The following is a 24,972-nucleotide window of genomic DNA, read 5'->3' as shown; positions in this document are numbered from 1 at the left end:
GAATCTATAATCTAACCAAACAATACACAGAGTAACTGCTGTTTTTTCCCCCATGCAACTTCTTGTTAAGTCATAGTGCTTTTCTCTACTAGCCAAGAGCTCTCAGGGATCAGTGAAATGAGTAATAACACTAATATGAGATCGTGGACATTTTTATAACATATCTACACTATGGCAGGCATATTATACTTAATGCAAATGCACATTTGTGCCTCTTTTAGTAAATGTGGAAAACCTATAAATTGCCTTGTGAAACATACAGGCTAGCCAAAGTATGTACTATCTTTTATGTAGGAATAAACATAATGACCACATAACTCTTGGCTTTGAACAGAGTTGGGAAGTCTGAGTCTCTACAAGCTAGGGACAAAGGCATTATTAGGAAAGGCATTATTAAAAAAGAAAAAGCCAGGTTTTCTTTTTAGGAGCTTTTTATTTGTAATTTGTTATTTATAATCAATTAGTACAACATAGGATCTCAGAAATTTCAAATGAGGCCACATCAGAGCAAAAAGAAAATAAAATACTAAATTTTAAGCTGCTACTAGTGTGAATATAACTGCAGATTTTTTTCCATCTAAGAAACAAGAAACTCTTCTAAGTAGCAAGTAGCTAGCCAAATGAGTTGATTCCAATTAGAGCAACACAATTCTGATGCGTCAGTATTTTTAAAAAAGTGAATTCCCTTAAATATAAGGAAAACTTAGGAATCTCTGGTATTATATTTAATTCCACTTGGAATTTAGACAATATGACCTTTCATTCAACCCAGCGTATAGTTGTTGGATTGGATTAAATATCACTATCAGTTGCCAGCTGTGATAAGTAGAGATAAAACAAGGGGTATTCTATTACCAAATTAAACATTTTTACTGCCTCATGTTTAGGAAGGAAAATAAAAAAATTTAAAAAACCAACCCAAAAAAACCCCACAAAACCCATTAGGGTCATAAATGTATAAGTTCCAGTCACCTTAAATGAAGATTCTGACATTCTATCTAGTAGTGGTAGTAATAAGCTTAAAATCCACAACTGCACAAATGTTTTCAAAATTTTCACTATCCTTAATTCACCAAATCACTGCCACGGGGCAGATTAACATTATCCAAGTGACTAATGAGGAAGCAGAAAAACAAATGACCTATGTCATCTGGCTGAGGACCAGAGATTATTCTCCCAGAGCCAGCAGCCTTCTCCTAGTTCACTGGGTAAAAACTGTATCAGAAAAGATTGATTCAAATGGGAATCTATTTTTTTTTTAGCTCATCAATTTATGTTGTGACTTAAAGTTTAGCTATATCAAAAGAAACAAAAAGCATAAAGACACTTGAATTAATGGTAGCAAAAGAATCTGTCAAAGCATTTCTTTTTTACTATTTCATGTCATGAAGAGCCTTGAAATTTCTTAGGCCCCAGGCAATTACTCTACATTAAGAGTTCTTTCATTAAAAATGATCACTAATGGGAAATGCAGGCAAGAAGAAAGAACAGCATAAAAAATTTGGCAAGTACTATCTGGCTATACTTACTTAAGGCAAGAGTCTTGCACACTTTCATGGCTAGAATACCCCTTGATCTCTGAGCCTAAAAAACTTTTGAAATAGTTTTCTTAAAAAAACTCCATTTGCATCTGAATTAATGACTGAAACATTAATGACTATTGAAGCCAAATCTGAAATTTAACGCTTGGTACACACAACAAAAAGTTGATTTATCCAGTGTGTACTGAGGTATCCTTGAGAAGTGATTTTAAGAAGCAGGAACAGTGACAATGATAGAATTACTGGTCATGAATCACTAGGACAAAGTGCCATTCAGCAGAAAAGAAAGCAGTTGTCACAACTGTGGGAAAATAGAAATGGATTATGTCCTGTGTAGTGTGGGATAAATGAGAGGCTCAAGAAAGCTTGGCAGAGGGGTCTCCCCCAGTGCCACTTATATGGGACTGTGTTTGAGGATCAACCAAAGGGTGAATTATTTCTGTCCTATTTCCCCATCCAAGAGGCCCTCTTCTAGTTATTGGAAGATCTTCTTTACATACACTTATATCTTCCCTTTTAGTCATCAGAAAAGGGGAGAACTTCTAGAAAATAGGTCTCTGTTCTCATTCCATGTAAGCATTTCACAGTAAAAACAGTTTCCTCAAAAACTGAAGTAAGAAGAGCAAGAAAATCTGGTTTCAGAGTTACACTAGGAATCTCCCTAGAGCAACTTTGCAGGGGCTAATGGTCTTGAGAAAGATTTTAGTTACCAGGTATTCCAGTCCGAGGGTTCTGATTTGAGCAAAGTTGGCAAATGAAGTTGGTCAAGAATACAGAGAGATTACTCAGGGTGGACTGAGTCTAGAACAAACTTGTTTCTAACGGCCCATGGTAGGCATGACTACGGCAGGTGAGGAAAGAGTAGCATCTTCTTCTTTCCACTGAGAAGTGATGGTCTTTAGCTGTGTGTAGAATTGGATGCCCTAAAGAGAACAAAGGGGAAAAAAAAATAGAGTTAGCATATATTCCTGAGGGTTTCATGATTTCTCTTTCAATCAACTTTTGAAGGAGATGGTATGAAGTGCTACTCATGTTCCCACTTGAGGAACTGGTACAACCAAAATTCAACCTATTGTTCATAAGATATATGATCTATTTAAAACATTTAGCATAATACCTCCCACATGGTAAATAGTCAAACCTTAGCTATCATTATGTTGAAACTAATCAAGAGGATCTAAATGGAAAAACTGAACAATGTAATCTGTTAAACTTGCAGTTCATTCTTTTCCTAGGGCTGAATATCACGTGCTCTGAGGTCTTGGGACATGGCTCAAATCCTGCCTCTCCTCCTTACTGACTGCCACGTAACTTTGGGCCATATCTGTGACCTATTGCCCAACACAGCATTGCTATGAGGGGAAAATGAAATGATCTACAAATATCCTAGCAAAGTAAATGCTATTCAATAGTTGTTAGTTTTTCTCTCCTTCCTGAGAAGAAGAAAAAGGCACAAAGGGATGAGATACATTTTAGGCCGTTTCTGACAACTGTCAGTGATAAATAGCTCTATACTGATGTAGCAAAATCCATAATATTGTACAAATCTAAAGTAAAATGTCTGATATTATATACAATCACTTCTAAATCACCTATAATGTGAACCAAAAAAATTCAGCATATTTAAGACTTTATATATACAGTTTATTTTGTAAGAATAGGCTTGAGCAAAAAAGAATAGACTGTTAAGATCTAATACAAAAAACACTAACAAGCTAGGGGCGCCTGGGTAGCTCAGTCAGTTAAGCGTCTCTTTGTTTTGGCTCAGGTCATGGTATCAGCGTTGTGAGATCGAGCCCTGTGGGGGCTCTGTACTCCGCGAAGAGCCTGCTTGTCCCTCTCCCTACCCTCTGCTCCTCCCCAACTCCTCTCAAATAAATAAATAAATAAAATCTTAAAAAAAAAATACTAGCAAGCTAGGAAGATACTGTTAGGGAAAAAAAGCAACTAGCTTGATTAAGATACTCTTTTAGAATTATTTGATAAAACCTGGGTCATGTTAAAATATTGAAAAAACTTGAGAGATTTTTATCTACTTCAAGTCTTCTTTCCAGGATGCAAAATGGCAATTTGATTACCTAAGAATTTAAGACTTCAAACTGTATATGGGGTCAGTCTTTTCCTTCAAGAAACCTCACTTACCAGGATGACTTACAGTAATTAAACCAAGACAGGGGAGAAAAAGAGTTTTACTCTGCTTCCCTTGAAAGAAATTTTTGTTAATAGTATCAAACTAGTCAATTCTACAAAACCTGTGACTAATGCACAAACTGAATAAGCTGCCTCTAAATAACCAAAATATCTTCTTAACCAGTTGGTCATACCATTACATTCTGCTATGCGATGCGCACTGTTCATTTTTTTATTGAACTATAAAAGAGACCTGTATAGGAAACATGTAATTTAATTACTGAAGGTTCCAAAATGGTTTTATCACTATGGGGCTACAAAGAAGTTCCATTAGCCATTTGTTCAATACATATTTGGACACTTGCTCTGCACCAGGTACTGCAATTAAGAAGTAAATAATAATTATGGTGTGATGAAGACTTCTTATTGTGGCTTACACAGCCTGACAGGACTCTCTCGGCTTACCTCTCTAACCTCATCTCTTACCACTCTCTTTCTCATTCATTCTCTGTGCCCCAGCCCATTTCTGCTATTTGAACCTGCTATGCCTCTTCCTGCCTTAGGAAATATGTATCTGCTGAAGGATGTGGTAATAGTGATGATTTAATCTTACTAACCTTATGAATTATAGGTACTACTGTTATTCTCATTTTATAGATAAGAAACTTGAGACACAGGGTATTGCCCAAAGTCACAGTTAATAACTGGATGAGCTGGAATTTGAAACCAGGCCATTCAGTTCCAGATGTGCTTTATTTTCCTTGTTCAGTGATGTATTTTTAGTGCCCAGAATAGGGTTTGGTACAAAGAAGGTGCTCAGTAAAAATTTTGTAAATGAATAACTTATGGGAGAAGAATGTGCAATGGGAACACAGGAGGGCATACCCAACACAGCACTGAGGAAGCAGGGGGAGGAGTCAGAGGTGATTTTCTGGAGGAATCCATGCTTTAAACTTAGATGATTAAGAGTCAAATGAAAGAGGGGAGGCAGGAGGAGAGGATCTCAGGCAGAGGAAAGGAAATACGTGAAGGCTTAGATTTCCTCATGCTCTTTCCCCAAAACCTTGCTGCCTTGAGTTATTCAGGAAGGAGCAGCTTTGGCAAAATTTTGTTACCTTGTAAATCTTTTCTAGGGGACCTCCTGACAAGTGCTGCTGAACACGTATGACCCCACAAAAGCTACTGGCAGGCCATTCCTTGCAGAATCCTTGTTCCTGAGTATGTTCAAGAAACTTTCTTAGAGGAAAAAATGTTTTCTTACAGTTACCTGTTTGCCATAGAAATTGGTGTCTCCCCTGAAGGAAGATCGTGAGCCGGTGAATGAGAACATTGGCAAAGGCACTGGAATAGGGACATTCACCCCCACCTAAAGCAGAACAAATCCACATCCAGTAAAAGAAAAGGACTCAAACAAAGGAACTCACCATCTAGAAGCACAAATGCCTGACATCACAGAGACCAGTTTTAAATACCCCAACTTCTACCCCATCCTGCATCCCACACACGAACTTTGATTCCTGAGGAAGAAATGGGGCATCATGGGAAATGAGAGGGGCAGCGACTGATCACTTTACCATCTCCCTCAGATAGGAAACAGTACATGGCTACAAGAATCTCCTAAAAATCCTGTTCACAAACCTGTCCAACGTCCACCAGGTGGGAATATTTCCGAGCAGTGGCTCCATTCGTGGTGAAGATAGCAGTTCCGTTTCCATATGGATTGTCATTTACAATCTTGATGGCTTCATCCAAAGTGTCTGTCTCCAGAACCACAAGAACTGGACCAAAAATCTCCTCTTTGTAACAGGTCATAGTTGGCTGCCAGGAGTGATGCATCCAGAAAAGAAGTCAGTACTTGATGCTTATCTGGTACTTTATTACCCACTGTTTACATGGACAGCTTTCATGTTAGGAACCTCTCTTCATTTTAAACCACCTTTAAAAAAAAGAGTCCTTTCCTGCTGTCTTCCATCTTCCAAGCTGCCAATCATATAAACAACTTGAAACTCCTATTAACAACAATTACACTCCTGTCTTTTAAGCACTGTAGTTTTAGGTCCCATGACCCATCACTAGTTTCCTCTTTTATACCTGCATAACCTGTTTATACAATTATTATGTTACTGAAAAGTTACATGAAAATTCATTTTTTATAAATCAAATATAGGTTGAAAACATCACAGGAATGTTTCTGTTTAAAGAAAACCTGTGCTAAGTTTTCCGTAACATAAACAATTCATTCTCATTCACTCCCTTGCCTCCGAAATGAGTCTGTACAATTATATTTTGATATCAGGTCACATTAAACATTCAAAACATCCTTCTCCACTGCAGCTAGTCAGCTGTGTTTGTTGCTAATAAGTGGATTTTTCCCCTATGGTTCTGTGACTAGAGATTTCATAATTTCTACTACATGTACATTCAACTCTTAATTATTCAGGATTATAGTGGGATTAGTGGGGACATATGAATTTCAAAAAAAGCCTCCTAACCTCAATTTAGTCATTAATTTTAGCTGAGAGACTTGCAGAGTTTCAATAAATAAAAATTGAGACAGCAACTCTTTTTCTTTCGTATCTTTCTGGTGAAGATGCAGCACAGAGTAGGTACTCAATAAATACTGAGTGGTTGATATATTGATGGAGACACTGTAATAGCTATAAGCTGGATAACAAGGAGTGGGAAGAAAAAAACTAACATTAAATAAGTAACAAATATAAAATAGGGTTAGCAAAATATGGCCTATGGGCTGAATGTGGCTTGCTGTTTGTTTTTGAACAGCTCACAAGCTAAGAATGGTTTCTGTGTTTTTTAAATGGCTGCAAAAGAAATCAATCATGACGTGAAAAATTATTTGAAATTAAAATTCCATTGTCCACAAATAAAGGTTTATTGGAACACAGCCACACAATGTTAATGTGCTTTCACACTAAAACGTCGAGCGTGGGTAGTTGTGACAGAGACTGTATATCCTTGCAAAGCCAAAAATATTTACTATCTAGCCTTTTATGGAAAGTTTGCCAACCGCTGGTATAGTGGAAGGAGGTTGGGAGTCAGGATAGGAGACTCATTCAGACTGTAGATAAAATAACTGAGGAATCCTGGCAAGAGCCGAGGTCTCAGTTATTAAATGTCTTTTCATTTATAAATTGGAAGGATGAGATTCCATAGCCTCTAAGGTGCCTTTAGTGCTCATATTTGTGAAATAAATAATCCAGAGTTGTTCACCTTAACATTTGAGATGATGGTTGGTCCAACAAAGTTGCCGTTTTCATAGCCTTTGACTTTAATTTTTCGACCATCAAGAAGGATAGAAGCTCCCTCCTTTGTTCCACTATCAATCAGATTACAGACTCGCTCTTTGGCCTGGGGAGTGATCAGAGGGCCAAGATCAGCTCCAGGTTGGTCTCCTGTAAAACAACACAAAAATATTTAAGGTCTTCATTATCATAAATTATGACTGTTAACCAAAGATGAATCCAAATGGCAAGTACAGTATAAAGAGAGGCAATGGTTAAAGAGTAGACGTGATTCCTCCCATTAGTCAAGGCCAATGCTAAAACCAAGGACTTAGTGCCACAGATGCAAAGTCTAAAGGAGCAAGGCAGATAACTGATTACCCGCATTGACTCTCAGGTTTTTGGCACGCTCCACCAGCTCTGGCAGCCACTTCTTAGCTTCTCCCACAAGGATTGCTGTGGAAAGAGCCATGCAGCGCTGACCAGCAGCTCCAAATGCTGCCCCAACCAGCTGGTTCAGGGTGTTTTCCTTATTGGCATCTGGCATGACTACCCCATGGTTCTTGGCTCCCTAAGGAAATACAGAAAGTACATGAATCTTCCTTGGCAAAATATAATTAGGCTAAGAAATTAAGTGAAGAATCTGAGATTTCAAATGAGAATTTAAGAATAGGGAGAATTTACCCTTTGTTGCTTTGAGGTTAGATTTATTATCATTTTGATACTGCTGAAGTCGTGGTAGCACAGAGAGTCTCCAGGTTACTTTTTTTCCTACTTTCTTAGCTGACAAGCTGATATGTGTTTATTTAGATCAAAACCATTACCAAAAAACAAAACAAAACAAAACAAAACCTTCAGCCATATAATCACATTCAGTTAAACTGAGAGGCTAAATACGACACTGGAGAACCAAGAACTCCTCTCTTTCCTAAGTTAGACAGGAAACAGTCTATTGTCTGCTGGGATTCCCAATTATATGAATAGCAATGTAAACAAAGGGCTGCCAGTAATAATGCCAGTGGCTAGCTGTAAGGCAAACTAGGTGGATCTCTTGATACACCATTTCTGGAAAGAGATTCCCCAAATTGGCTTGCTTCTAAATACAAAGCCTCATGATACACAGCTATGTAGGATAACATGGTCATTTCCATACATATGTTTCCAGATACAGTAGTCCCCCCTTATCCATGGTTTCACTTTCCACAGTTTCAGTTACCTAAGGTCAACTGAGGTCCAGAAGCAGATGATTCTCCTAAAGCTATGTCACAACGCCCACGTCATTCACCTCACTTCATCTCATAATGTAGGCATTTTATCATCTCACATCATCACCATCATCAGAAGGGTGAGTAAAGTATAACAACATACTTTGAAAGAGAGGCCATATTATTACAGTGTATTGTTAAAATTGTTCTATAATAATTAGTTATTATTCTCTTACTGTGCCTAATTTATAAATTAAAATTTATCTAAATATGTATGTATAGGAAAAATAGAGTATACATGGAGTTTATTACTATCCAGTTTCAGGGATCCACTGGGGATCTTGAAACGTATGCCCCACAGATGAAGAGGGACTACTGTACAACTATAATGGAGTGCATGGATAGTTAACCATGTCTGCTACTTAATTTTATCCCATTACACATAGTATATTGTTAGGCATAGAATACACTCAATAAATCTGTAGTGAACTGGGAGGGACTTAAGTCAGATTGGCCAAAAGACATTCAGCCACAAAAAGAAGTAAGTAGTCATATCAGGAATGGTTTCCAAGCCTGTGCATAGGTGGCTATCCTTTCTGCAACGGTAACCAAAGGGTGAGAAAGTGGCAACTGGACTTTACATTTAGTATCAAAGAATTACTATGTATTAGGCAAGGAGCTAGTAAGAGAACAGCAAAACTATGCAACCAAGTAAACTGCACTCACATACAGGGATATTTGGCTCTTTCCAGTACCTTAAATAGCTTGGACTCTTAGGAAAAGCATATCTTACAGTACAGTAGTTAGGATATGCCTTGGAAGGAAGGAAGGATAAAGGCTACAAAGCATGGTATGAAGAAAGATACAGGGCCAGAACCAGAATCCAGCTGTTACTGCTAGAGCCCAAAGAATCTGAATAACATTCTTAGGGAGAAAGGTGCCTTTTGTCATCAAGATTAGGTGTATAAGATAAAAAGGTAATTAAAGTCACTTAGGATAAAACTCATCACAAGGTTCATGGCTAAAGGGAAGATATTCAGGATGAAATGGGAGTAAAGACACACTGGCATTAGAGTGGGATAGTAGCCCCTCTGTTGAAGGGCTGTTTGTAGGTAATTTTAATATATAAAACAGATTTAGTGGGAAAAGGAATAGGAAGTCACCATATTGGCTTGAACTCTCTTGCCATGTCTTGACCCTCTCTCGAAGATGTACTCTCCTGCCTGGTTGGATCCCACAAAGCTGATTGCTTTGATATCCGGATGATCACAAATGAAGTTTACAGCTTTAAGAAGAAAAGAGATGATTACCACAAAGGAACAAGTGGCTATGGGCTTCTCGACATAGCAAATTCCCCCTTTCCCGCTGCTGTGAATGAGAAGTTTCCATACTTTTATTTATCTATCCTGGATTCCCATTTTGAAGTTCTTTCTCTCTCTTAAATTCTTTTTTTTTTAAGATTTTTCATTTATTTTATTTGAGAGCAAGTCTGTGCACATGCAGATGCATGCGCATGAGCGGGTGAGGGAGGGTAGAAGAGGAGGGAGAGGGAGGGGAAGAACCCCAAGGAGACTCCCTGCTGAGCACGGAGCCCAATAGAGGACTCTATCTCATGATTCTGAGATCATGACCTGAACCAAAACCAAGGGGTGGGGGATGGGGGGCCATCCTGTTGGCACAGTCGGTTAAGCCTCCGACTCTTGGTTTTGGCTCAGGTCGTGATCTCAGGGTTGTGAGATCAAGCCTGGCATCAGGCTCTGCGCAGCGTGGAGTCTGCTTGAAATTCTCTCTCCCTCTCCCTCTGCCCTCCTGCTCACGCTTACTCTCTCTCTCCTTCTCTCTCTCTAATAACACATCTTTAAAAACAAAAAAATCCCAACAGTCGGACTCTTAACTGACTGAGCCACCCAGGCACTTCCGTCTCTTAAATTCTTTAAACTACTAATTCTTATTTGGCCTCTTCCATTTCATTATTTTTCTCATTTGCTATTTCTACTTCTAATTCCGAAGGCTACAACTCCTGTTTTCCTCCAAAATAGCAGCCTTTTAATACTCAACTCCTCCTTTTATCCTTTAAGAATGTGATATTTCCTTAACTGTCACTATATACTGGGACTCTCAAATACTATTGTGCCCTCATGTGAACAGCAATATAGCACAGTATTTAAAAGTAAAAACCAGAGGCAGCCTTCCTGGGTACTGACATTCTGGCTGTGACAGTTTCTAGCAGTGTGACTGGGCATATTACTTAATTTCATTATGCTTCAGTTTTCTTATCTGTAAAATGGAAAAACAACAGCACTCACCTTGAGGGAATGTTATAAAGATTAAATCAGATAATATTTGAAAGGCACTAGAAACAGTGCCTGAAACACAGAAGTGCTTTTTAAGTGTTAGCTATTACTACGTGAATTAGAATGTCTTCAGTCTCTCTGAGATCTAGAAACCCTCTCAGTACTGAAGAGAAAACCTTCTCTTGTATCTATGCCTTAACCTAATCTATACTTTGTCTCACTGTATTCTGTAAGGGCAAGAAGCATTGCTACTCCCCAGTTAATCACCTTAGCACACAGAGATGTATCAACAAACATTACCTTCAAAACGGACGTTACTGTTAGTAAATCCCTTCCTCCCTAGATGCCTGATCCTAAAACCACTCAACCTTCACCACTCAACACCTTTATTTTTTTGGTGGCCAGATTAAGTGCCATGTACAGAAGGGCAGTTACCTTCGTGTTGTCCATGGAGGATATTCAGTGTTCCATCTGGGGCACCAGAGTCCTGGAGCAACTTAGCAAGAAGCATGCTTGCTCCAGGGACTCGCTCTGATGGTTTCAGTAGGAAGGTATTTCCACACACCATGGCCATGGGAAACATCCAAAGGGGGATCATGGCAGGAAAGTTGAATGGAGCAATGCCTGCACATATCCCCAGAGGCAGACGGTAGGAATAAAGGTCCATATCTTTGGTGATGGATGGCATGGTCTCTCCCAGCATGAGGGACGTCACACTGCAGGCATGCTCAACCACCTCTGGAACAGAGAAGAAGTCAGGCCACCAGCTCTCCACTGTGAACTACTCAGCTGTGTCATGCTCTAGTCATTCCTGAGCCTAGAGAATGGCTCAGGCCAATGACAGAGGGAAGAAACACTGACTTGCCCTTCCACATGAAGGAGATAGGCAAAATGAGATTCTCCCAATGGGGGAAAAAAAAGACAGTGATATGCATATACCTACTGGAAGATCAAGTAAAATAAATGAAGTAAATTGATCTCCTACATACCTGAGAAATATTGCCATTTTTCCACAAGTATTAAAAAAGATATCATGGGGTAGCAAAATCTATATAGAGGAAGAAGTAACCTCCCATTCTGAGATCTTTGCCTCTCATCTTTATTTGCTCCTTCCCAAAGGGTTCCTGAACTTCCCCAAGAGGGACTCCCAGCTTACGGAGGCCTCGGAATACGTCTCCTTCAGCATCAGCGAGGGTCTTTCCTTGTTCCAGCGTGATTAACTTGGCAATTTCTTTCTAGAGAAAAAACACACAAATAGAAACCAATGCAAGGATGTGCCTCCTTGTAGTTCTTAGGTAGCCAAGGAAGAACAAAACTGGGGGAGAGGTAGTACAAGGGAGAAAGCCATGATCTGTGTCTTTCTGGATTGTAGAGTTATGGAGGGCAGCTGAAAGGGCTTCTGTGGGTGTGACAAGTATCCTAGGCAACAGTCTGGAAAATGATACCATTCTGATTTCTTACCAAGTTTTCTTTAATGAGTTGTTGATAACGGAGCAGGACCTGCTGGCGGCTTAACACTGAGGTATCTGCCCATGCAGGAAAAGCACGTTTGCAGGAAGCAACAGCTGCATCCATTTCAGCCTTGGTGGCCTGAGGAACCCGACCAATGACCTCATTGGTGGCCTGATAGGAAAAAGCAGCACATCACACCTTTGCCCCTGCTCTACCTTCTCCATTTTTCATCTAGTCACAGAAGCTGAGCACTAGGTACTTCACATGACCGACACCCAGGTCCCTCATTTCCCACCACAGTCCCAGAATTCTAGGCTAGCCAGCTTAAGTCCCAAAGCAGCTTTGCTTACTGGGTTGTGGATGTCAATCCATTTGTCACTTTTGGATTCAACAAATTTCCCATCAATGAAGAGCTTTACAGTTGGCTGGAAAAGAAAAACCCCATAAAACTTTGTATCAGTTAATTGCTTCTCTCCCTTTCACAAAGAGGAAGGAATTCAGGGTTGATTAGTGAATCTTCTGTTCTCTAGAAATGTTACCACTGGAAAGAGATACACAATGTACTTGTCTATAGTGTATATTAAGATGTGGCTGAGCCTCTCAATACTGTCATCTCTCTGAGAAAGGAAAATTCCCTGCAATCAGTGTGGAACTTTATGTCACTTTGAAGTTTATACTAAAAAAGTAGCAGCTTCTGTGTTAACAAAGATTAGCTAGTATGACTTGTTCACCCAGCTAACCTTGTCACGTCACCATGAGCATGTACTACCTTTATGATCAAAAGATTTTTTTAAAAAACAGTTTTGTCTGTGTGTAGTTCTTCTGAGAAGTAGCTTGCTTACATTAAATTTCCAGAGGGGGCTGTGGACCAAAAAAGGTGAAGGACTACTGTGTTACAGTGTGTGCTTCTAAATAAAAAGGATTTTGAGCACCTATCCTTGTTTATTAGATTTTAGGTACTGCAAATGGCTGACAGTTCTATAAGAACAATTTTTAAAGACTGTGAAGAAGAGGACAACTATCTGGCAGGATCAATAAAACCTCTAGAAGCCATGAAAATGTCTGTATTTTTTGACATAGTAATCTTACCTCAGAAGGGAAATAATCTAAAAGAAGGAAAAAACTATATAAGTAAATGTTTGCTTTATACTATTGAAAAACTGAATCAATCTAGCTGTTATATGGGAACATTTTTAGTTAATTCTGGCTATATATACTTGATAGAATATTATGCAGCCATTAAAATCATAACTATAGGGGTGCCTGGGTGGCTCAGTCGGTTAAGCGTCTGCCTTCGGCTCAGGTCATGATCCCAGGGTCCTGGGATTGAGCCCTGAGTCAGGCTCCCTGCTCAGCGGAGGGCCTGCTTCTCCCTCTCTCTCTGCCTGCCGCTCTGCCTACTTGTGCTCTCTATTTCTCTGTCAAATAAATAAATAAAATCTTAAAAAAATCATAACTATAAAGAGCATTTTGCAATACTGAAAATGTTTATGACATATAATAAACATATTAGATAAGAAAACCAAGATAGAAAATTTCACATATATTCTGATCACAATTATGTTAAGATCACAATTATGTTAATACCCCCAAATTATACTGTATTCCTTCTCAGAAGTCCAACTTCAGTGCCAAATAAACTTACCACTGAAGAAGAGAAGGAGGATGCTGGATACCAAGTGGAATTCACCTTGGAAGAGACCTGTGAAGTAAAAGAACGATTATTTTGGTAAATGAGAACAGAACGTTATTAAAAACTTAGCAAATGGCTACCATATACTTAACATTACACTAGTTACTGTGGGTATATGGAAAAGGACTCAGTGTTTGCTCTTAAGGGTCATATAGGCTTTAAAGAGAAAAGATATCAGACTATGAGGTACAGCAAACTATGAGAAAATAAGAAACCATAATGATCATGTCCTCAATTTCCAGGACAGTCCTAATTTTATTTTTATTTATTTATTTATTTTTAAAGATTTTATTTATTTATTTGACAGAGAGAGACAGTGAGAGCAGGAACCCAAGCAGGGGGAATGGGAGAGAGAGAAGCAGGCTTCCTGCTGAGTAGGGAGCCCGATGTGGGACTCGATCCCAGGACCCCGGGATCATGACCTGAGCCGAAGGCAGACGCTTAATGACTGAGTCACCCAGGCGCCCAGGACAGTCCTAATTTTAAAATATTTTTTTTATTAGACCATATTTTTCTAATTTTTGGCCTGGAAAATGGTAGTCACCACAAATCTTAACAATATGAAAGCTCTTAGATGGCATCTAACACAATAGGTGTCAAATGTCAGATAGTATATAACCAAGTGTCAAATATAAGTATAATATGCCCATATACATACTTGAACACAAATGCTCCTAGCAGCTTTGTAATAGCCCCAAACTTAGCAACAACCCAAATGTCCACCATTGGATGGGCTGAATAGGGAAACTAATGAGGTATATCCATACACTGTAACAGTACTCAGCAATGAAAAGGAACTATTATACATGCAATAACATGGATAACTACAATTATACTGGGTGAAAGAAGTTGGACATAAAAACAATACACACACACACACACAAAATAAATAAAAACAGTACACACTGTATGATTCCATTTATATAAAACTAGAAAATGCCAACAATCCACAGGGTTAGAAAGCAGATCAGTGGTTGCCTGGGGATGATGGTGGAAGTGCAGAAGATGGGGTAAGAGGGAACATTTTGGGGTAATGTTTATGTCCCCTATCTTGATTGTGATGATGTTTTCACAGGTGTTTACAAATATAAAACTTATCAAATGGTATACTTTATGTACAGTTTATGTCAATTTTATTTCAAGAAAGCTGTTTAAAAAAAATGCCACATGTAGGAAAAGAATGTGTTGTATAGGTAACATTTAATAGGATATAATCAGCAAGTTGGAGGGGGGAGGGGTCAGTTACAATAAAAAACTCATTTGTATATATGCTATGGAAGTTGATATAAGAATATTCAAGTCAAAGTGAGAAAACTGAAACACTTGGAATGGGATATAAAGGAAAACTGTAATCTAATAATCTTTTATCTTGTCTGAAGACAGGCATGTTAACCAAAGAGTTTAGGGCTACCTGAAGTGCAAGAATTTGTGTTCCTGCAGGACTGTCCAGGGGAAAGGATGCAAGTCCTTTGGGCCAGCAGACAATTCTTCCAAATGCCTCATCCACTTCCTCTCCCATTCCCCACAAAAACTATTTCAAACTAAACACTCTTCTGGAGTCCACCATGTCTTATTTATAGCCATATTCCCAACACCACCATGGTACCTGGTACATAGTAGGTGTCTAACAAATATCTATAGAACAAATGAAAGGTCCACTGGGTGGCTGACTGCCCCCACCCCAGACTAGGTTAGCAGCTAGTACTTGCCCTATCAGGTTTATCTGTCTGTGTTGTAACTGCCTGGGTACTTGTCTGTTGCCCCAAAGACTGAAGTTCCACGAAGGTAGGCGCTCCATCTGTCTTGTTCCCCTACTTTACAGGTATTGTGATCAACACTGTCCAGATATGGAAAACAGTAAGTTGTGGGTGCTCACTCAGTTGTTACTCTTATATTTTATACTTTTTGCCCTCACTCCTTGCTAGTTCAAAACTTCTCTTATCTCCTTGCTATTCTCTCATATCTCCTTGCTTCTATCTCCCTGCTACTTATTTGCTCTTACTCTTTGCTATTTCAAAGCTTCATCTCACTCCTTGCTATTTCAAAATGTACTCTCTTAAAACTTCCAACCCTGCTGCTTCCCCTCTCACTCTCAAGAGCTGACCTTTGTTATTACTACTTCATAGGGAACAGAAACCATCAGATGAGAACTTCAACTTCTTACTAGCAAATCCACGAAGCTGACCGATACCTATTCTTTTCTCCTCCCTTCCTCTTGTAAGGGAGCAGTTAGCTAGCAAGCCCCGTGGGGGCTAAGTGACTGGGAGACGCAAGTGCACAACTAGTGTCTGTGGACTGACTGACGAGGTTCCTGTCCTCTAACTGCAGGCTCTCTCTGCACCTGTGCTCTAAAGCCCACCTTGCCTGCTACCCCAGACACTTCCAGTTATCCTTTCTTTCCTGAAACTTAAACCTCTCTCTGTCCAACAGCAAGGATTCTCTTTGCTAATTACCTTATTTCCTCATTTCCCACTAACCCTTCAATCCACTCCAAACTTCATGACTAAACACCAGTGACTCCCTACATCCCATGGGTTCTTCCCAGTGCTCCTGTACTGGACTTTTTCACACCCTTTTCACTTGTCTTCGGGGATGTCCTGATATCTCTTCTGCCACTTCTCTGCCTTCTTTGCTGACTCATCCTCTGCTACCTGGCCACTAACTAAATTCCTCAAGGCTTGGTCCTAGGCCTTTTCCTCTCATTCTGCACATTCGCCTTGGATGATTTCATCAACTCCTGTGGCTTGACGGTCCAGATTCTGATGATGCCCAAATCTGCAGTTCTTAGCCAGCTCTTCCTTTTCAGATAATACCCACCTAACTGTCTTCACCACGTCTCTGCATGGATGTTATTTAGGTGCACACTGAAAAAGCTGAACTCCTCACCTTCCTCGGAAGGGGGCCACTATGCACCTAGTTACCCAAGAAGAAACCTGAATGTCATCTCAACTTCTCCCTCTCTCTCTCCACAGTGAATCAAACAAATCCTGGCAATCTGTCCTCCTAGACGTCCTTGGAACACAGTCCTTTTTCTCTGCCCCTCCTGCCATCACCACAGTCTCTATCATCGTTGTCTCTCACCTGAACTTCAATAAGTGTTTCCTAACAGATCCCCCAGCCTCCAGTCTTAAGCTTTCTGAATCTGGTTTCCTACCCCATAGCCAGAGGGGTTTTCTAAAGCACAAATTTGGGGGCGCCTGGGCGGCTCAGTCGTTACGTGTCTGCCTTCGGCTCAGGTCATGATCCCAGGGTCCTGGGATCGAGCCCCGAGTCGGGCTCCCTGCTCAGCGGGAAGCCTGCTTCTCCCTCTCCCACTCCCCCTGCTTGTGTGCCCTCTCTCGCTGTGTCTCTCTCTGTCAAATAAATAAATAAAAAATCTTTAAAAAAGAATAAAACACAAATCTGGGCAGATTACTCCCTTGTTTAAAAAAGCTCCACTGGCTTTCCTCTGTTCTTAGATAAAGACTAATCTTGATGTTGCTTAGAAGACTTCACATAGCATCTTTACTTCTCTAGTTTCACAGCTGGCCACTCCCTCTTTGCAGTCTATGCTGCAGGCATTTGTAACATGTTTTGTGCTCTCTCTGCCTGTGTAAATGCTGCCCCTTCCTGCGTGGAATTGTTTCATCCCATTTGCTTGGCTCACTCCTACTCCTTAGCTCCCTATGTAGCCATCATTTGGGGTATTAGTGCAGGTCAGTTTTGTATGTTTGCTAGTAGGAAGTTGGGGAAGTTCTCAACTGATGGTTTCTGTTGCCTCCGAAGTAGGGAAAACAAGGTTAACTTCTGAGTGTGATAGGGGAAGTAGCAGAGTCAGAAGCTTTTAAGTCACAATTCAAGTCCAGGCCCAACACCAGATTATAGCACTCATGTAACACCTAAACTCCTCTATTTCTGATACCACACTGTGGAATAATAGTTTGTTTAATTATGAAGTCTGTCTCCCCTTAGAGCACTAGATGGCTGTGTCCTCAGCCCCTGGCACCATTCCTGGAGTAGAGTAAGCAGTCAGGAATATTTTTGCTGAATGAAAGAATGAGTACTCACCAAGCCATCATTTGGTATTAATTATGTTTCATGTATACTCTCTTCCAGGGCAGAAAATGTACAGCTCAGCCAACATGAGCATTCTAGGCCACTTAGTTTTTAGTTTTATTTTTTCACTTGCACACAGTCTCCCTGCCATTAAGAGGGCATAAGAGGCACTGCATCTGGCATAATAAAACATTAGCCTATAGTTTTTGACAGGCTGGATCTCCTATCTTCATTTCCTAAGAAACACTCACTGTTGTCAAAGAAACTATCCTCCATCCCATCACACCAAAATTCTTCCTCTCTAGATGTTTATTTCATACTTGCTATTTCCTTTATCAGGCACTCCCTTTTCCTTCTGGCTGAAGGTCTGCTAGTCTTGCAAAACTCAACCCTGGAGCGAACTCCTTTTGGAATCTTTCCTGAACTGAACAAGTTGAATTTGGGATTGTTTCCCTACAGCCCTGCAGTACTCTGAGCACTCCTACTGTTAGCACTTACCATAGCATTATAATAGAGGAGCATTCAGTGAGTGTTGTATTTCCTTCTCTCATCCCAAAGCCTGGGGACAGTGCAGTGCTTGACACAAAACGAGATACCAAGACTTAAGTCCTGAATTCTCAGCCCATCAGTCACCAGCTGGGAGACCTTGGATCACCCTAACTGTCAGGTCATTTATTATATTCATGAATTCCAATCTTCACAAATATTCTTAAAACTAGAAAGTGGTGGAGCTGGGGGGCGCGGTGCCTGGGTGGCACAGTTGGTTGAGCAATCTACTCTTGGTTTCCGCTCAGGTCATGATCTCACAGTTGTGAGATTGAGCCCAGCATCAAGCTCCAAGCTCGGTGTGGAGTCCGCTTGAGATTCTCTCTCTCCCTCTGCCCCTCCCCCTGATCATGCTCTCTCTCTCTCTGGAATAAATAAATCTTTAAAAAAAAGTGGTGGAGCTGGGAAAGAATGCAAGTATGATTGTAAACCCTCTACTCTTTAAACCACGTCACGGAGGCAAGTCAGAGTCTCTTTAAGGCTGGTTTTCTTATCTCTGAATGTGAGTGATAAACCCATTGTAAGTTGAAAATGCATTTAATCTACCTAACCTACCAAACATTATCGCTTAGCCTAGCCTACTTTAAACTGTTCAGAACACTTACATTAGCCTATAGTTGGGCAAAATCATCTCACACAAAGACTATTTTATAATGAAGCGATGAATAGCTAATGTAATTAACTGAACACTGTTCTGAAAGTGAAAAACAGAATGTCTGTACAGGTACAGAATGGTTATAAGTGTATCAGTTGTTAACCTCGTGATCATGTGGCTGGCGGAGAGCCACGTGCACTCCCTGCACCTGCCCAGCGTCCCTCAAGAGGATCATACTGCATTGCACTGCGGGGTGGGGAGGCATAAAAACTCAAAATTCCTAATACAAATGCATATTGCTTTCACACCACCATGAAGTCAAAAAAATTTTTTTTTTATGAAGTCAAAAAGTTTTAAGTTGAGCCATTGAACATCAAGGACCACATGTACTTAAAATTACTGAAAACACGAACTCTTTCCTTTACAGATCCTTTTGACGATCCTCTGAAATTCACGACTGTCAGAATCTAGAGTGCTTTTTTTTTAAGATTTTATTTATTTATTTGACGGAGAGAGAGAGAGAGACAGCGAGAGAGGGAACACAAGCAGGGGGAGTGGGAGAGGGAGAAGCAGGCTTCCCGCCGAGCAGGGAGCCCGATACGAGATATGGGGCTTGATCCTAGGACCCTGGGATCATGACCTGAGCTGAAAGCAGACGCTTAACGACTGAGCCACCCAGGTGCCCCTAGACTACTGTTTATCAAAGTTTCATATGTTACAGTTACTCCTCTTTGGCTAAGGATTACTATTTCTGTTCTTTTCCAGATCAACCCAGTTTCTTCAAATGAATCAGGAAATAGTGTGTGTTTCCACAATAAACTACATAGGAAGGAAGATTCCTCTCCTTGATTTAAAGGCCAAAATACTTTCTTCTTCTTCTTTTTTTTTTTTTTAAAGATAGGGAGAAGGTTGGGGAGGGGTGGGGAGTGGAAGAGACTCTTTAAGCAGGCTCTACCCCCTGCACAGAGCCTCCACCCCACAACCCTGAGCCAAAATGATTTGGACGCTTAATTGACTGAGCCACTCAGGCATCCCAGGGCAAATACCTTCTTAAGGCTATCAGTGACTCACTGTGATGGTGGGGAGGCAAAGGAAAAAAGTCAATTTTAGTAAAAATTTCAAGGATAAGTTGGTAATGGAAATTACAGGGTAGAAAGTTTATATCCCTATTACTAAAAAAAGAAAGGATACTAGAAAAATAGAACTAGGAGCACAGCAAGAAATAGTTGAATGAAGCCAGATTATCTGACAAACTCTTCCAGCCCATTCTCCATGCTGTCCCATTAAATAGCATTTAAACACGAACCTTTGCTGACTTTACTAAGAATCTTACAAATGTGTAAGTTTCTGCAGAACTCACTGCAACCTGGTAAGTACTAATATTATCTAAAAGTCCATGGGGCGCCTGGGTGGCTCAGTCGTCAGGGTCCTGGGATCCAGCCCCGCCATCGGGCTCCCTGCTCCACGGGAAGCCTGCTTCTCCCTCTCCCACCACCCCCCCCCGCTTGTGTTCCCTCTCTCTGTCAAATAAAATCTTTTAAAAAAATAAAAATAAATAAAAGTCCAGCAATATAGAGAAAGAAGTTCCCAGGACGGATGTAACAAGTAAGAAGGGCAATGTTGTTTCTTGTAGGTTGGAGAATGTTTCCGGCAGTAAATCTCCCCCTCTAAGTCCTTGCTAGGCTGTTAAAACTGGGGAAACGCTGTGAACAGAGTTAGAAACCACAGGCCTCAGGCATGCAGCTCCTCTAGCTCTACCACCTCTCCTTAGGGTAGCTTCAGAAAGGACCCAATCCCTACTATGGGCCAGTGTTGAGGGTGTGTTGATAAACTAGGAGCTGACTTTGGGTTAGGAACTTGGAATTAACAATTCCTGTTTATTTTCTATCATCTGTTTTAGAGATGAGCTCTAAAAGATGAGCTCACCTTTTCTTTTTTTAAAAAAAAGAATTATTTCTATGTATGAGGCAGTTTCTTTTTTTTTTTTTAATTTTATTTATTTGTCAGAGAGAGAGACTGAGCACAAGCAGGGGGAGCAGCATTTAGAGGGAGAAGCAGGCTCCGCGCCAAGCAGGGAGCCAGATGCGGGACTCGATCCCAGGACCCTGGGATCATGACTTGAGCCGAAGGCAGATGCTTAACTGAATGAGTCACCCAGGTGTCCCTCAGCTCATTTTCTATCATTTTTTTTTAAAGAGATGTTTAGTCCTTGGCATGTGCTTGGGACATACAGGTAGCATAACTATGTGTCCTTATTTACCACCAACATGAATACTGTAACTTTGCTAAAAGTCTAACTAAGGTCTTGGCAAGAAAAGGAACAGTCTACAGCCTGTGGAAAATATAAAGAGCCACAGCTAGGGAAAACAGCTCAGAAAATAGCTGCTTTTGGGGAAAACCTGGTGTAAGCTTTCTAGAAGGAGATTCAAAGTTCATTCACTGACCCTCCCCCTCGTGTGCTTCCTTCCTTTACCATGGATTATGGACAGTGAAGTAGGGTCGGGGGAGGGGAACAATCTGGTAGCTCTGGGCAGGAGAAAGAGCGCTAACAAAGGTGACCAGAAAAGGGAATTTCTGGTGAGAGAGAGGGAATTACGGTTAGGGGACCACGAGAAGTGTGGGCAAGGGTGACTGACTGCAGTGACTGGCAGGGCTGGGGGAGGAGAGTGGGCCAGGGCCAGATAAGGAGAACCTCCCAGAGTAAAAGGGCAGCAGGCCAGGGGTGACAGTCCAGCATCCAACGAGGGCGGATAATAAGTGAGGGGTGGGACCGGGTCGCACGGGTCCGGTGGGAACAGGAAGGTTGGCTAAGAAGGGTTTTTTGGCTCAGAGAGTGGATAGAAAGGACGTAATTCCTAGCTTCGCGATCCCTCGGTACCACCCTCACTCGCCTGCAGGATCCGGGCCCGCACTGCCGCTGCTGCCACCAGTGCCGCCGCCATGGTCCTCAGCCGCCTCTTGTCCTCCTCTACGTACCCCTACTTCGGGTGATTCCCCAGAAGCTCTACGGCCGCCAGGCCTAGCCCCCGCAATCCTGCCGCACCGCCTCATTGGTGGAGAAGACTATTTCCTCTAGCCAGTCACTCGCCCTAACACCTGACTCCACCCCTCAGTCCCAGTCTTGGAGATATGCGATTGGCCAGAAGTGGAAGAGCCCTAGCCCCCCACACCTCCGCAAATTCTGTTGGCGGAGGAGGGCAGTCGCCCTTGACTAGGGTACTCTGTATTAAGCACTCGCAGGAGACGCCCCCTAAACGGGAACCCGGATTGGCCACAGAGACGACCGCGGCCCCACCCCCTCACCGAGGAAAGTAAATAAGAGCCTTCAGGAACTTTGCAGTCGCTCCACCTCTTCCACTGCGCGAGGGGGTGTGGCCAGCACTGGGGGCGGGGCTAGCAAAGATTGCCCTATAGGGCGGGGAAATAAGACGGGGCTGCGAGTTGGGGATAGGGTTTCTTGGGGGGGCGTGGCTTATGGATCCTTGCTTTCCCGCCGACGGTTGGCCGCGTCACGTGACATGGGTTGGAAAATGGCGTCTCCCACAGACGGTAAGAGCCGGCTTAGGAATTTTTCGGCTGTAACCTCCTTCTTTGCTCTGCTGGGGACTTCCACTCTCTTCTGCCGCTTAGACTTACGCTTTTTTTCTTGGGCTCCAACCCTTTCCTTTCCACTGTTCCTTAGGATGCGAGTGCGTCCTCAGGCTCGCTGGTTCTTCACAGCAGCTCTGGAGGTGCCCGGTTTCCCCTCTGTACCAAGAGGGTGGAGGAGGGCACCCTCGTGGGGCGCATTCCAGGCGAAAGGACGGGGGGCGCCCTGGCCCTGCCTCAGCCCCATTTGGGTGAGGCAGGGCCGAGGAGGAGGTACTGCTGGGGTAAATGTGGTGCCTTAGTGTAGCTTTCTCCTCAGGGCGCCCCATTGAAGGGTCGATTTTCTTCTTTTTGGGCATCTGGAACGATTTTCTCAAATGCTAGCTAAGATTGGTGGCTGACCTCATCCCGGGATTAAGCCTCAAGCAGAACCTGATTACTCTCCTTTCTGGGTAGATTGGGACCGTTGCCCTGTCTTGGCCCTTCGCAGTGAGAGTCCGGAGGAAGATAAGTGAGCATTTCAGTGTAGTCATGCACTTATCTCATACTCTTCTTGCTTCTACTGTATGTGTTGTTTCCTGAAGCTGAGTGAGTGAATGATTTCTGTTTATATGTTGTCTTAAGATGCAAGGCATTTCAGATAGCAAGCGGTTTTGTTATAACCACAGGTTTTTGCGCGCGGTTCTGCCTTAGTTACGGTTTTGCAGTCATTTCTGGACTCACTTAATTTTTACTTCTACCGCCACCATTCCCATGTCCGTTTCATTGATACGTAGTTTTTTCCCCTCAAACACATTTTGTGTTTGGAAGAAATCTTGGAAGTTTATTTCAGGAATAAGGAAATTGAGGCCAGGAGAGCTATTACTGAGTTCCCGCTATATGAAAGGCATAATGCTAGGTGCTTTGGGAGAGGAAAATATTAATCAATCATGTAAACGCTTTTTTATTATTTTTTACTTTTTTTTTTTTTAGAGAGAGTGAGAGCGTGTGTGGGAGGATCGGGTGGAGCAGAGGGGGAAGGAGTGGGAGGGGGAAAGAATCTCAAGCGGACTCCGCTCTGAACTTCTGCCCTACGCAGGGATTGATCTCACGACCCTGAGATCATGTCAGGTCTCATTTTAGATGTCACCTCTCAGAGAAGGTTTCCCAGAACACAGTATCTGGAGTTGCCTCTCCTCACTATTATTCACTATCTCGTTACCTTCATTGTCAGCATAGTTATTCTGTTAACTTTGCCCCTTTCATGCTGGTTTATAAATTCCAAGTGTCTTGTTCATATCCCAGAGTTTAGCACAGTGTCTGGCAAGCAGGAGACCTTTTAGAATATCTACATAAATAATTTATTAGTCTCAGGTTTCAAGCTTAACTTAGTCTTAAGTTTTTTGAGCACAGGTGCATACTGTATAAGAAATTATGGGTGTTCAGATTCAAAAGAGATTCCCTGGGGTACCTGGGTGGCTCAGTCAGTTAGGCAGCCAACTCTTGATTTCCACTCAGGTCATGATCTCAGGGTTCTGGAATTGAGCCACACATGGGGCTCCATGCTCAGCAGGGAGTCTGCTTGAGGATTCTCTCTGTGCTCCTGCTCGCTCGCTCTTAAATAAATAAATAAATCTTAAATAAATCTTTAAAAAAGAGAGAGCGAGCGATTCCTTCTCTTTCCTGGATGCTCTCTTAAAATGTGTTTTTTCTTGCTAGAAAAAAAGGACATTTAAAAAGTTGGCTAAGGGATTGGGGAGTTATTGTTTAATGACTAGAGAATTTCAGTTTGGGATGATGAAAATATACAGGAGAGGGATGGTAACGATGGTTACACAGCAGTGTGAATGTTATCAATGCCACTGAACTGTACTCTTAAAGATGGCTGAAGTGGTAAATTTTGTTATGTGTATCTTAACCAGAATTTTTAAAAAAATCAGCCAAGTGAAAGAAGTAGAAGTAACTGCTATTATAATTTTCAGTTTATTACTAAATTGTTTTTATAATTTATAAGTTTTGCAGATTTTAGAGCTGTGTTCCTTGTATTTGATTTTTTCCTGTCTTCTCTATTTATTTTCCTTTTTTGGCTATGAAAAATATTGGAAACATTTTGTTTTCCATTGGTCTTCTAACCATCTCCGTACTCACTCTATTTGCACACTTGGTTTTTTATAAAAGGTTTTATTCATTTATTTGAGAGAGAGAGAGTGCATGACCCTGGGATCATGACCTGAGTCAGCAGGACCCTGGGATCATGACCTGAGCCAAAGGGAGATGCTTAACCGGCTAAGCCACCCAGGCACCCCTGCTTGGGATATCTTTAAAAAGGAGAACATTGAGGGGCACCTGGGTGGCTCAGTCAGTTGAGTGTCTGCCTTTGGCTCAGGTCATGATCCCCGGGTCCTGGGATCGAGCCCCACATCAGACTCGCTGCTCAGCGAGGAGCCTGCTTCTCCCTCTCCCCCTGCTTGTGTTCCCTCTCTTGCTGTCTCTCTCTCTCTGTTGAAAATTAAATAAAATCTTTAAAAAAAAAAAAAAGGAAAACATTGAAATTACTTAATGTATGAGAGTAACACTCATAGCAGAGTCTGAGTTATGCCCCAGACTGTGATATCATAAGGCCACCCTTGTTTGTTATCAGATCCTATTCTTGATAAGCTCACTTTTGTTATGGT

General features: G+C 41.5%; 3 protein-coding genes across 4 annotated transcripts in view; 2 read left to right on the top strand and 1 right to left on the bottom strand.

The window, feature by feature from the left end:
* BBOF1 (basal body orientation factor 1) overlaps positions 1-19,579 on the top strand; it is a 55,167-nt gene extending 35,588 nt beyond the window's left edge. Inside the window, exon 12 of the mRNA XM_028100574.2 lies at positions 19,496-19,579. Within this exon, the coding sequence (XP_027956375.2) occupies positions 19,496-19,579 (84 nt within the window). The remainder of the gene's footprint in view (positions 1-19,495) is intronic.
* ALDH6A1 (aldehyde dehydrogenase 6 family member A1) lies at positions 450-21,777 on the bottom strand. The gene is made up of 12 exons (XM_028100577.2): positions 21,622-21,777; positions 13,507-13,563; positions 12,212-12,286; positions 11,871-12,032; positions 11,566-11,644; positions 10,845-11,147; positions 9,279-9,400; positions 7,292-7,481; positions 6,900-7,081; positions 5,310-5,489; positions 4,939-5,037; positions 450-2,464 (listed from the first exon to the last, which is right to left on the bottom strand). The coding sequence occupies exons 1-12, from the start codon at positions 21,670-21,672 to the stop codon at positions 2,360-2,362; spliced, it is 1,605 nt and encodes a 534-aa protein (XP_027956378.1). The 5' UTR covers positions 21,673-21,777; the 3' UTR covers positions 450-2,359.
* Positions 21,778-22,217: 440 nt separating this feature from the next.
* The window catches only part of LIN52 (lin-52 DREAM MuvB core complex component), a 114,042-nt gene continuing 111,287 nt past the window's right edge, over positions 22,218-24,972 (top strand). For both annotated transcript variants that reach the window (XM_028102184.1, XM_028102187.2), the window contains exon 1: positions 22,218-22,279. In XM_028102184.1, the coding sequence (XP_027957985.1) occupies positions 22,249-22,279 (31 nt within the window). In that variant the 5' untranslated portion in view covers positions 22,218-22,248. The remainder of the gene's footprint in view (positions 22,280-24,972) is intronic.

This window comes from Eumetopias jubatus, unplaced genomic scaffold, assembly GCF_037043125.1.
Source record: "Eumetopias jubatus isolate StellerSeaLion01/CBP00866 unplaced genomic scaffold, mEumJub1_p1.0 scaffold_7, whole genome shotgun sequence".
NCBI classification, from domain to species: Eukaryota; Metazoa; Chordata; class Mammalia; order Carnivora; family Otariidae; genus Eumetopias; species Eumetopias jubatus.
The sequence above is the reverse complement of the archived record's forward strand: the minus strand, read 5'-3'. Positions and strand labels throughout refer to the sequence as shown.